This window comes from Passer domesticus, chromosome 20 (assembly GCF_036417665.1).
Source record: "Passer domesticus isolate bPasDom1 chromosome 20, bPasDom1.hap1, whole genome shotgun sequence".
In the NCBI taxonomy this organism is placed as follows: domain Eukaryota; kingdom Metazoa; phylum Chordata; class Aves; order Passeriformes; family Passeridae; genus Passer; species Passer domesticus.
In genome coordinates, this window is record NC_087493.1 from 9,847,241 (window position 1) to 9,859,406 (window position 12,166).

General features: G+C 45.0%; 1 protein-coding gene across 1 annotated transcript in view; it reads left to right on the forward strand.

Annotated features, from left to right (window-relative positions):
- The first annotated feature begins 4,158 nt into the window (after positions 1-4,158).
- FOXK2 (forkhead box K2) overlaps positions 4,159-12,166 on the forward strand; it is a 42,662-nt gene continuing 34,654 nt past the window's right edge. Inside the window, 2 exon segments of the mRNA XM_064395706.1 lie at positions 4,159-4,494; positions 4,496-4,606. Of these exon segments, the coding sequence (XP_064251776.1) occupies positions 4,262-4,494; positions 4,496-4,606 (344 nt within the window). The 5' untranslated portion in view covers positions 4,159-4,261.

The window sequence follows — 12,166 nt, forward strand, 5'->3', positions numbered from 1 at the left end:
CTGCCTGCACTTGTAGGAAGTGCTGACTGGTTCTTTGGGCTGCGTTAGGAGGCAGGCAGCCTGTGGTCAGAATGCAAAGGATAATTAAGCAGTTCCCAAAAGGAGCTGGCCAGCCCAGAGAGCTGCTGGCTGCCTTTGGCTTGTGCAGTGCCCATTTCCCTTCTGTCCCAGGTCAACAGAACATTAACAAGTGGCAGCTCAGGTAGCTGTGTTTGCCCTCCTCCCTCTTCCTCCTACAAAAAAATGTTCTTCTGGATGTCTTAGGTGTTTAAGAGTATTGCACTTTACAGCTTTATTACTTAAAGAGGTGTGAAAGTCATCCATAAAGGAAAAAATGCTAACATTTGAGGTATAGTGGTTTATTTTCTCCTGTTATTATTAAAGTCACTTCAGAAACTGGCTGGGTGTATCTGGAGAGCTTCCCACCATCCCAGGCATTTGCTGTTTTCAATATTTTGCAGCAATTACACAGGGCTTTTTTAACACTTTCCCCTTGACCAAAATGCATTTGTGGGGAAATGACTAAATCACAGCATGAGTCCTGCTAAGTTTTACACACCTTGTTAAATTTAAGCATGTGAAGAGCTCCAGGATAGTTGCTGGGATTACTCAAAAATGTGGCTGTGGGTTTGAGGCTCTGTTGGAGGAAGCTGTTACTGCTTACAAGAGGCTTCTCACCTTGGGAAAGGAAAAAATGTGCTTGTCAGGTGCAGGGATGTTAATATGGGAAATCTTTCTTCATTCAGTTGCACAGGGTCTGGTATTTGAAGGGCTCATTTTGTTATATCACACATGAATGTTACTGGAGTGGTTCTGACAATTAACTTTGTAGGACTTTGTTTACTAAAAATCAAATCTCACCGGAAGCCTGGGACACTTGCTGTAATAAAAAGATTATGGATAGCTCCTGATAGCTTCTAAAAGCTGTTTAATTGCTGGTTGTGTCAAAGTAAGCAATTAAGGTCACTTAATCTACTTGATTATTCATCATATTCCTCTAGTAGTACTCTGTGCTTGGGATCTGTGAAAATGTGCATCTTGAGAAGCTGCTGCACTCATTCATAGCCCTCAGTGCAGGGCACATGTAATGTAAAGAAAGAAAACTTCATTCTATGGCAGTGCTAGCCCCAGCACAAGCTGGGAAGGAGTGCCCTTGTGTTGCTACAGCAGGAGCTTCCAGGAACAATGGAAAAGTCTAAAAATGTTTAGTCATGTAAAGGCAGCTTGGTCACATGAAACAGTATTAATGGATTAGCTCTTAGATGGTACTTACACATTTCTGTTAACCTCAGGCCAGATTGTTTTAACATTAGATGATGCAGGTGCTTAATTTCTGTGATGCAGTCTGCTGCATAATATGATGGGCTCAGAATAACAGAATAATATTGGGTTACTTGGCATGAAGCAGAAAAATGGAAGAAGTGCTTTGAGAGCTTGTTTAGTGCCAGTGGTCATTGCAGAAGTTCATTGGGATGATTAAATTTTGGTCAGTAGCTTCATTCTGTCCTGAATAGTTAAGTTGGATATAAAGCAGACAGAGAAAAACACCTTTTGCTTTCAGTCAGCTGGCAGGGGGGGAAAAAAGTGTGAAGAGGATGTATCTGCAGTGCAGCTCTGACATCAGGGCCAGGTTTTGTTCCACGAGTGGATTTCTGGGGAAGCCAGACAGCCAGAACAGAGGGAATGTTCTGTCAGTGTGAGCTGTTCACCACATGTGCAGCACAGAGCAGACCTGCACGTGGGCAGGTCGGGGTGACCTGTACCTGTGCTGTGTGATCACAAGGAAAGTCACTGAATCTGCTCCAGTTTAGAAAAACACGGACAGAAAGATCTCAGCCTTCCTCCTGAAACGAGTGGAGTCCTGACAATGGGTCTGGTGTTTGCTCATGCAAAGGCCAACAGCCCTACTGGTGTTCAGTTCCTTTCCACAGAGCAGCTGAGTGATGGTGGGACCCTTGGAAAGAAATTGCAGTGCAGACAGACTGCAAAACTCCAGCATTCCCTGTCAGTGTTCTCTGTGTTGTTCTCTACGAACAGGAAAGGATTTGTATCAGCTTTGTGAATTCAGTACTGCTTGTTATTAATGAATTAATACAAATTGAGAAAGCTGTGATTCACATAACGGAGAATGGTGAAGTAGCAACAGTGCCTTTGAGTTCTGCAAACTGAGCAACCATCAGGGTGGTGAAAGTGCTGCTGGCCTGATGGAAATTCACCTGGCTGCTGTCCCATTCTGCCAGTTTTCTCCCTCTGCAGGCGTGGGGTGTGTTAGGAGATGGCAATCCATGGGTAATTCCAGCCAGCAGGGCCCTCAGGATCCCAAAGCGATTGTTAGCAAAGCAGGCACAACAGTTCTGTTGCCAGCAGAGCCAAGGGATAAAAACAAGCTGAGAATCAGGGAGTCATAACTGCCTCTCTGATGCTCCACATTTTCTGTGCCAAACATATGTTGGTATAGAAGAAAGTCTGATTCTAAATACCAAAGTGTGGGCAAGATTTAACTAAAGTTTTCTGTAAAAGAAACCAAAGCTCTAAACTGTTGCTATATTTTACTGCATCTGCTGTGCATATGAGATTGTGTAAATGGACTGAACCAGTATGGAATTAAGTTGTAGCTGCCTATAAGGAGTTCTGATACAATCCTGAGGGTAAAACTAAGGTTTGCCATCACTTTGCAGGTAGCAGGTACCATAGTCTGTTCCTAAGCATTCCTAAGCATTCACAAAATAGTTCTACAGTTGCAGATCTGTTGACTCAAATGTGCAAACCCAAAAGTTTCAATTTCAACTTTACTGCTGGGTGTTTGTTAGTAGGCTGACTGGCTTTTGGCTGAAGTGTAAAAATGTTTAATGTCTTCTGAGTTCACAGAATGGTTTGGGTCGGAAGGGACCTAAAGTTCATCCCCCTGCCATGGGCAGGAACACCTTCCACCAGACCAGGCTGCTCCAAGCCTCGTCCAACCTGGCCTTGAACACATCTGGGGATTGGGCAGCCACGGATTCTCTGGGCATTATTTTTATTAATAAATAATCGTGAGCTTCAATACTGTAAAAAACCCAAACAACACGAGCCTTTTCTCAACGAACCACGGTGAGGTTATGGAGCTGTTACGGTGACATGTTTGTAGTGCATATGTTGGTAAATAAGCATGAATACATTTTAGCACCCTCTTCGCAGTTTATAGCCAAACGTGTTTAACTGTTTACTTTTCAGTTTTGACAGTGCCTGGTCCCTGTAACAATGACTATTTGGATCAGGTGTAATATTTTCATTGCAGATGAACTGTGTAGCATTAATGCCATCTTTTTTTGGTAGCCTGTGCCATTTTCAAGTCAAACGCCTGCTGTGGGTTGTCGCTCAGCGTTTCCACGCTGCTCCCGGTGCCGTGCCCTCGGAGCGGTGGCACTCCGGTGTCTGGCTGCTGGGTCAGGTCCCTGGCTCGCTCCTTGTGCCCTGGTTCCGCTGAGGAAACTGGGGCTGAGCCGAGCTGTGTGCACACACACACATACACCTGGAACTCGGGCATCGAAACGCTCTGCTGATTTTCCATGGATGCTACAAAGCTCTGACAATGCGGAGTTACCTTTAACATGACCCCCGCAAGGCTGTCAGATCAAACTTACAGTTTTAGTTTTATTTTTATTACTTGTTAATAATACGGCATTTCGAGGCTAAATTTGAGCAGTTACCCAGCCCTCTCCTGGTGGTTCTTGCTCACCCTCTAGCACTATTCGTCTACTTGTATTTATTCCATTCTCGATTCTTCGCCCTCTCCCCCCGCTGCCGGTGCCGTTCCTGAGGGCGCTGCTGGCGGCGGCAGGTGCGGGGCGCGGATCCCCGCCGGAGGCTGCAGGTGGCCGGGAGGGCGGGCAGGGGGTGCGGGCACCGCCGGCCGGCAGGTGCGGCTGTCCCGGCGCGGCTCCGTCCCTCCCCTCCCGTGCTCTCCTCCCCTCGCAGCCGGCGGGCGGGAGGCGCTGCCGGGGCAGCTCCGCCCCGCTCCCCGCGCGCGGCTCCGCTCCGCGTTTTCCGGGCCGCGCCCCTGCGCTCGTGCGCCGACACTCGGACGTGCGGGGCCGGCGCCGCTCGCCATTGGCCGCGCCGCCGTAGCCCCATGGGCGTGCGGGCCGCGCATTGGCCGCGCGCGCTGTCAATCAGCGCGTGGCTGCGTCAGGGCCGGGTGCGCGGCCCCGTTCCCTGCTGTGTGCGGGGCCGGCGCGGGGCCGGTGCGGGCGGGGCCGCGCCTCGCTCGTCCCTCGCTAAGATGGCGGCGGCGGCGGCGGCGGCGGCCGTGGCGCGGCTCGAGGGCCGGGAGTTCGAGTACCTCATGAAGAAGCGCTCGGTGACCATCGGCCGCAACTCGTCGCAGGGCTCGGTGGACGTGAGCATGGGCCACTCCAGCTTCATCTCCCGCCGCCACCTCGAGATCTTCACCGCCGCGCCCCCGCCGCCGCCGGCCGGCGCGGACGGGCCGCCGCCCCCGCCGCAGGGGGGACCCGGCGGGCGGAGCGGGGGGCGACTTCTACCTGCGCTGCCTCGGCAAGAACGGCGTGTTCGTGGACGGCGTGTTCCAGCGGCGCGGGGCGCCGCCGCTGCAGCTGCCGCGAGTGTGAGTACGCGGGGCCGGCGCTGCGGGGCCCGCCGGAGGCCGCGGGTGCACGTGGCGTGTGACAGGCGAGAGCGGCCCCGTGCTGCCTCCGCCGGCACCGCCCGGCGCGGCCGCCGTGCCCTCCGCCGTGTCCTTCCCCCGGCGCGGGCTGGAGCGGCCCCGGCGAGCAGAACCGGGCACAGCCCGAGCGCTGCTCCCGGTGTCAGGGGATCCAGCCGGGCCGTTCTGCTCCGCTGCGGGCTGCCTGGGGTGAGGATCAGCGCTGGGGGGCTCCTGCAGCCCCCTCGGTGCTTTGGCAGAACCGCGGGGTTGTTCTGGTTTTGGTGATCGTTTCTGCTGCTTTGCCTAATATTAACGTTTATTCGTATGGGTAAACTGAATCATCCACGTGAAATGCTTCTGCTGGCCTGAGCGTTTTCAAATGTTTTCGTTACGTGACAACAAATGTATTAAGAGGTTTTAAACGGTAATACATTCCTTTGCCGTTACCAAACATTAACTGTCTGTGCAAAATGATTTTCTAGGGCAATACGTGAGGCCTGCCCCCGACATTTAAGGCTGTGTTGAACTGTAAATAAGTGATCTGTGCTCGGCGCAGTCACATGTAGGAAAAGTGAAAGTGTTTGGTTTAGTGTATTTTAGCTGCCTTGACTAAGAAATACCTCAGACGTTACGAGTGCTGTACCTTTATAAAGCACATGCCATCAGTGACACAGCCTTAATGCCCTATGAGCCTTTAAACTGTGCTTAGGACATTGATGGTGTGTGTTTTCTGCTCTGTCGGCCTAATGTCAGTTTTGTCACCTGGTTTCTCTGTGAAAATCAAATTGCCTTACCTTGCTGCTTTCTAGGAAATGCTCATTCTGAAGGGCTTTAACAGTGCCAGTGTGTAGTCCTGAATATAGTTGGAGGACTTGTTTGACCTTTAACTGTCAGTTCTATTTTTGCTTTCTGCTTTTAATATTAATAATTATTCGGCATGTGGTTAATCTGTATTTTAATCTAACACGTTTATGAAGTGTAGATCAAATACTTCTTTTCTTTGTAAGCACTGCAGTATAATACACTATTTGTAAGCACAATTGCATGATCTGTGTTGATTTCAAACAGTCCAGAATTAGTTGGAGTAATTGAGTCAGTAACATTCTTTTAAATGCTTAAGACCTGAGGAAAAAAGAAGTACTTCTTCATGCTGTCCACTGATTTGTAATTTATTCTAGTTCTTTCCATCAGTGTCGCTTTTCAGGTAGAAAGAAGATTCAGAAGGATTTTTTGTCTCACTTTTTCATTGAACAGTGATGAAAAGTTGTGTGTAGTTAAAATTTCTTCACCGGTGGGTGTGGGTGGCGGTGCAGGAGCTGGCATTTGCTGTGTTCAGAGGTGACACCATTCCTTGGGCTGTGCACACACAGTTCCCAGAGCTGCTGGAGGTGGTTTTGTCCTGCTCACAAACTGGAGGTGTAGGCCAGGAAATAAAAGGTGCCCCTGGCCAGGGGCTGGAGCCACCCTGCAGGGGGGTGAGCATCACCTGGAGGGCAGGAAGAACACAGCCCCAGAGCTGCACTGGTCACTAAGAACAACTGCTGCTTGGTCATTAAAAATAAACCTGCTTCAAAAACACAACTCTTACTGGGATGGAATGGGGAAATAGTAGTTTCATTATTTGCAAAGCTTTTTTGTTTGAACAGTAGTCTTCAGGCAAATTCAAGGTACTGTCTCCTTTTAGGAAGTCCTTTCTGTGACTTGCTGATGACTAATATTGTTTGTAGTCCTGTTCTTGAAGTTTGGTGTAGATTTAATTGGTCACGCTGAAGGTGGTCTCCTGCATTTTAAGTCAAACTTACTTCAGTGTAATGTAAACATTAATTAACGGTTGAAGTGTGATGGGAAAGAAAGTAGTTTTGGTGTGAGCTCAGGATTGATGATTGCCAGCCTCCAGCTCAAGTAATCACCAGATCTATTTTTGTTGTTCTTTAATCCTACTCTGTTGCCAGTAATAAATATACTTTGCCTGTGACTACACAATCATCGGAAATTTTAATGGCAGGTGAAGTTTCAAAAATTCAGGGTGGCCTGTTCCTTCTGTTTGTTTTTGAGTGATCCTGGAAACCAAGAATGGGGGGGTCCATCTCTGTTTTGTCTGATTAATAGTGACTTACAAAGGTGCCAAGTACAATGCTCTTACAGACTTGAAATGTCTTATTTGCTTGTCACTAATAATTGTATGTAGTTCCAGTGTCCTTGGCCTTTTTTTGTTTCAGCACAATATTTAAATTTGACTGCATTAATAATGTTACTGAACTCCTTGTTTTTGGAAGGAAAAAACAGAAATACACCTTGGTAGTCTCCTGCAAAACACACATTTTAAACATCTGGGGAAATTAAATTATTAATGTTAGAGTATACACTTACCTGTAATAAAGGCATCTTTTTTCTGCAGAGAGAAATGTCGTGAAACATGGAATTACTGTGCCTTAAGATAAGTGTTCTGGTTTCTATTTTTAATGCCTCCCTGGAAGCCTCACTGGCAATTCAAATGTTGAAGTTATCAAGCAGGAGGTAATAGCAGTGGGAAGTGTGTTTTTGTTTTTGCAGTTCTTGACAGACTCCCATCCCTCCTTGTGTATGTACAAACCAGCTGTCGTCTTGTGAGATGAATCAAGTGGGGGTGGGGAGAAAAGAGCCATTTTTGAGTGTGTCCAGCAAGGAGTTCTCCTGTCAGTGTCATGGCACACATGGGATAAAGAGGCTGCAGAGGCTCCTGTTCGAGACACCCAGATCAAAGCAAGAAATTAATATTTCTACACCTACCTTGAGATGCACAGACTGTCCCTCTCCGGTTCCTAAAGTTCATGGTTTTTAATTGCTTTCTTTTGCTGCCTGTGGAATTTCCCCTGCCTTCAGTGAAAACATTGATTGGATATATTGCTAGGTAAATCATAGCATCAATATTTGCTTTTGAGGTACTTGGCTGGAAAAATACCTTTTGTGCTGGGCAGAGCAGCGTTTGTTGCAGGAGCTGTTGTGTACAGCTCTGGAGAGGCAGGATTCCAGACAGATGTAACTGATACAGCTGCAAAAACAGACAGACTTCTGGGTACAACTTTGCTCTGAAGGAGTGCTTTTGTTTTGGTTGGATTTTTGTATTTTTGTGCTTTGTGTATTGGCCTTCGAATTCACAGAACTCAGGACATCTTGGACTTCACTGTTCTGAGGCAGCCTTACTCATTTTGACAAACCCATAGATTTTATATTTTAGTCATTACTTTTGGTTCTGCTTTTGTGGAAGTAAATTGTGATTCATAAACAAGATACCATGAGCATAGGAACAGTGTTTTTAAGTCACATCACAGATGCATTTAGTCCATGACCTGCCTTCAGGAGTGGTCAGTAGCAGATGCCCAGGAAGGAGCATAAAAATTGATTCATACAAATGCTTGTATTTTGCTTGGTTATTCTTTTGGATCCAAAGTCAGAGTTCAATTCTTTTTTGAGTTAAAATAATATACTGTTTGCATTTTCCCCTCTTTTTTTTAGTAGTTGAGTTTGGGTAAACCTCCTCTATCCACAGTGTCTTTGGATAGTGAATTCTGCAAAGTAATTGGAGCCCATGTTGGGAAAAATACCTCTTTTTGCTGAGTTTTTGGAACTTGATGCCTGGTAATTTCATGTGATCCAACTGAAGCTCTTCTATAGTAAAAGACAGTAAATAACTCTCCCATTCTGTCATTCATTCTGCAGACTTCTTTACATTACTCAGTGTGGGTGCTCTTACAGTAAATGACATCAAGTACGTTTTACTTTAGCTTAACATTTACTGACTAATCCTAAATTAAACCTATGTAGCTGAAAACTAAAATTTAATTTGTTTGTATTCCTCTGATTTTCCTCTTGGAAATACAGAGGGCCTGAATCAATAATTTTCCCTTGGTCTTGTAGTCTGGAGCTACAAGCTGGGGTTATTGCTGCCTTTAAGCAGTAGAAATTCTCCTGCTGATGAAAGCTCGTCGATTCTGAACAAGGATCAAGTGTATCTATTCCCTGAGTCAATTTTTTGGAAAAGTTTATTACGTTCAGTGTTACCTGCCCAGGAAACAGATGGTAAAGAGCCTCAAATATATCAGTGCACTTTTTTTCTGCCATCTAATTGCAGTTACTTAAATTGTGTGCAAAGCTGTGATGTCTGTGTGGTTGGAGCTGTGGCTGGACTTGTGCTCCATGGAAATTTCTCACTGGAACCATCTGCAGTTTGGCTTAACAGGGGAGGTGAAAGGATCACGACATTTCCCTGGGTAGTGTTCCGTGGTAGCTGAGGAGAAGCGTGCATTGCTTGGATTTGGGTTATGATTTATGTCCTAAAGGTTTTCTCATGAATAGAACTGTTAGATGCTCTGAGCAATCAAACAAATGCTTCAAGGAATTGGTGTTAATATGTCCTGCAGTCTGTGCTGAGAGTGCTGTGTGGGCACCTGCTTTCTCCCTTCCTTGACACCACTTTTGACAGAGGCTCCTCAGGGCGACAGCTGCCTGAAAGCTGGGCAGACCTCGGGACTGATTTGTGTTCAGAGGTGTGTTTGGAGCCCATGGCAGCTGTATTAAAACTATCAATTACCAATTACCTCAGAGCATGAAACTAGGGAACGTTGGGCTTGGCTGTGGCTTGACAGACTCAGGCTCCAGAAACTTTTATTTACTGGTCCTGTGCCATAGTGACTAATAAGGTCAGCGGGGCTGTGTTTATAGGTGGGTTTTTGGCTACTTTAAAGAAGGATTTGCAAATGTCAAGCTCAGTAGAAGCAGTGTTCTCACTTCAGCAGATCTGATTGAAAAGGAGCGTAGGAGGAAGGTAGAGCACATATAATTTGAAATGAAAATAGAGATGAGCGGGAAGTTTCTATAGTAATAATTTGTGTTACAGTTGTTTCTGTCATCTCTTTTTTTTCATATTTGCCTCTCAGTTACACACACCTTCTGAGTGATTTTTTGGTGTTGCAAATTGTCAGTCACCAATCAGGTAATTGAGGTAAAGCTTAAACAGTTTATATTTGGTTTCTCTTGGTATGATTGGTATTTGTATGAAACATCCTTACCCAAATCTACTGATCCTACAAATGGCCTTACATCTGTTGTTAGCTATAGGAGGAAGTAGATTTTTTGTGTAGTTCTGTGAAATACTACAAACCGGAAAATAATCTTTACAGTCTGTAAATTTCCTGTAAATTTCTGTGACAGAAGCAAGATTGTTGTCATTTTGGTTTAAAGGTGCAAAGTGAGTATTAAAACTGTCTGTTCCAAGAATCTGCAGTTGAAAGAGTTTTGAGATTCTTACTTCAGTTTTAATAATGAGGTAGGAGATATGCAAATTAAATAATTCTTTGCATTGATTAAATCAGAATACCAAGGTGCCATGTTTGAGTAGGATGATGCACTTTATCAATAGCAGAAGTAGTAAGTTAAATGAGCTAATAAAGAAAATAAGTGAATCTTTCACCTGTCTTTTCAAAATAATTGTGTATTATTAATTTGCTTATAATTAGGTAAGGGCACTTACAAATATAATTCCTTCTTGAAGGAAGATGTGTTTTAGAGAATAATTCTGCTGTGGAGGAGTTCTGCTGCTGTTGGGTTTTTCTTTTTCTTTTTTTCAGCATGTGCAATTGTCATGGACAAAGCAAAAGGTTATTTAGAGTCATGCCTGAGCTATTCAAAATAAGATTATGCTTCTCATTTGCTGTATTTTTCAGTAAATACAGCAACTTTTCAAGACATCTCAAATCCCATTAACTTCTATAAAATTATGTAAAATACAGGGAAAAATATCATTTCAAGGTAAACCATGTATTTGTCATGTGGTGTGAGGCCATGGCTTTTGCAGTGAGGAGTTTTCACAACAGTTCACGAATAAGCTGCTGTCTGTGCTGAAATCCTGGGAAGGTGGTGGCTTTATCTGCTGCCTTGCTTGTTTTCATGATAAAAAGTTGATGTGTAGTGACATTTGTTTCCTGCGACTTCCTGCCTTTAAGGAGTTTTTTGACCTAGATAAAGCAGTCGGAGGGGAGGAACCATATTTATTCTGCAGCTCTTCCACTTTGGATGGTGGAGGAAATAAATGTTCCATTCTCCAGTTAAGATTCCCTCAGTGCTGTTTGATCACTGAGGGGAGCTGAGGCTTCAGTGAGTTACACTCAGTGCTTGCAGAGCTGGTGCAGATTTTTTGACACATCATTTTTTGTAGGGCATGAGAAGGTCTGTGCCTGGTTGGAGTCTGTTTTTTCACAGAATTTGTGTGATTCTGCTGCAGCCCTGCACGTGCTGCTCTGTCCTCTCAGGTATTGCCAAGCAGAACCTTGGACAAAGCCTGGTCTGTGTGTGCTGGAGTACTGGTGGGAGGAAAATTTTCAGTATTCAAAATTTCAGAGTGTCTTAATAAATATTAATATGAAAACAACACGGTTTTGTTTGCCCATGTGCACCAAATGAAATGAAAACCATGAGGAGATTGGCAGGCAGTTCTGTCCATGCTGGTCCAAACATTCCTGTTGAGCTCAGCAAGGAAGCTCCTGTGGACAAGGATGTGCATGGAATTGAGAGTTTGGAGAGCCAGAACAGTAAAGTAAAATGCCAGAGTCCTGTCATTATCAGGGTGTTATGAAGTGGAACAAAATTAGTATAAAGTTGACTGGAATTAATTTTAATTCAGTGCTGGTTTAAGGCTTAACTTTAAGAATTACAGAAGGAAGCTCCAGCCAAGGCCTTGCTGAAAGCAGAAGTGACTTCAGTGTTGGATCAGACTGCTCAGCCCCTTGTCCATTTGGATTCTCTGGGGATGAGGATAGTTGTAACTATATAAAGTGCTTCAGGTAACTACAATCCCATATTGAAAAAAATATCTTTATTCCCAGCAGCAGAACTTACGGAGTGCACTGGTTAGAATAAAGTGCAGCTTAGTGCTAAATTGTGATTAGAAATACCTGATCACTACTGGATTATTTTTGTGATCTACAGTAAATGCAATTACTGATAAATATTTACAGTGTTGTAAACACTGTCCTCACAAATAATGAGGACAAAAAATAGAATGAATCAAATTAAAACAGCCCAAAATGATGTCATCTGGAAAAGTACAGAGGGCAGAACTATAGGGTGGAAAACTGTTCTGAAAAGAAGCAGTAGAGTGAAAGCCATGACTGCAGAGGGATCCTGAGGTGCCTCCTCTGAGATGATGTGTCCAGGCACCGATGTGATGATTCTGGAAACTGGGGAGTGGCAACCAGTGCTGGAGCTTCACATCGTTCTGGGATCAAATCTGTGTTAAAGGATCTTGCAGAACTGCAGGATTTCAGTGGAGGGTCGCTAAGAAGAATTGAAGGCTGGAAGAAGTCCCAAAGATTGGGGGACAAAAGGGCTTCAGTGTGTTTGTTTGGTTCAAAAGCCTGGGTCGGTGTAGGTCGGTTTTTATGGGGCTGAATGAGACCACTAAAGGCTCTCTAATGGGTCACACACAGGTGTGAAAGCAGAGGCTGTAAACTAAATTGTCGAGGTTTGAATGAAGCTGTGTTG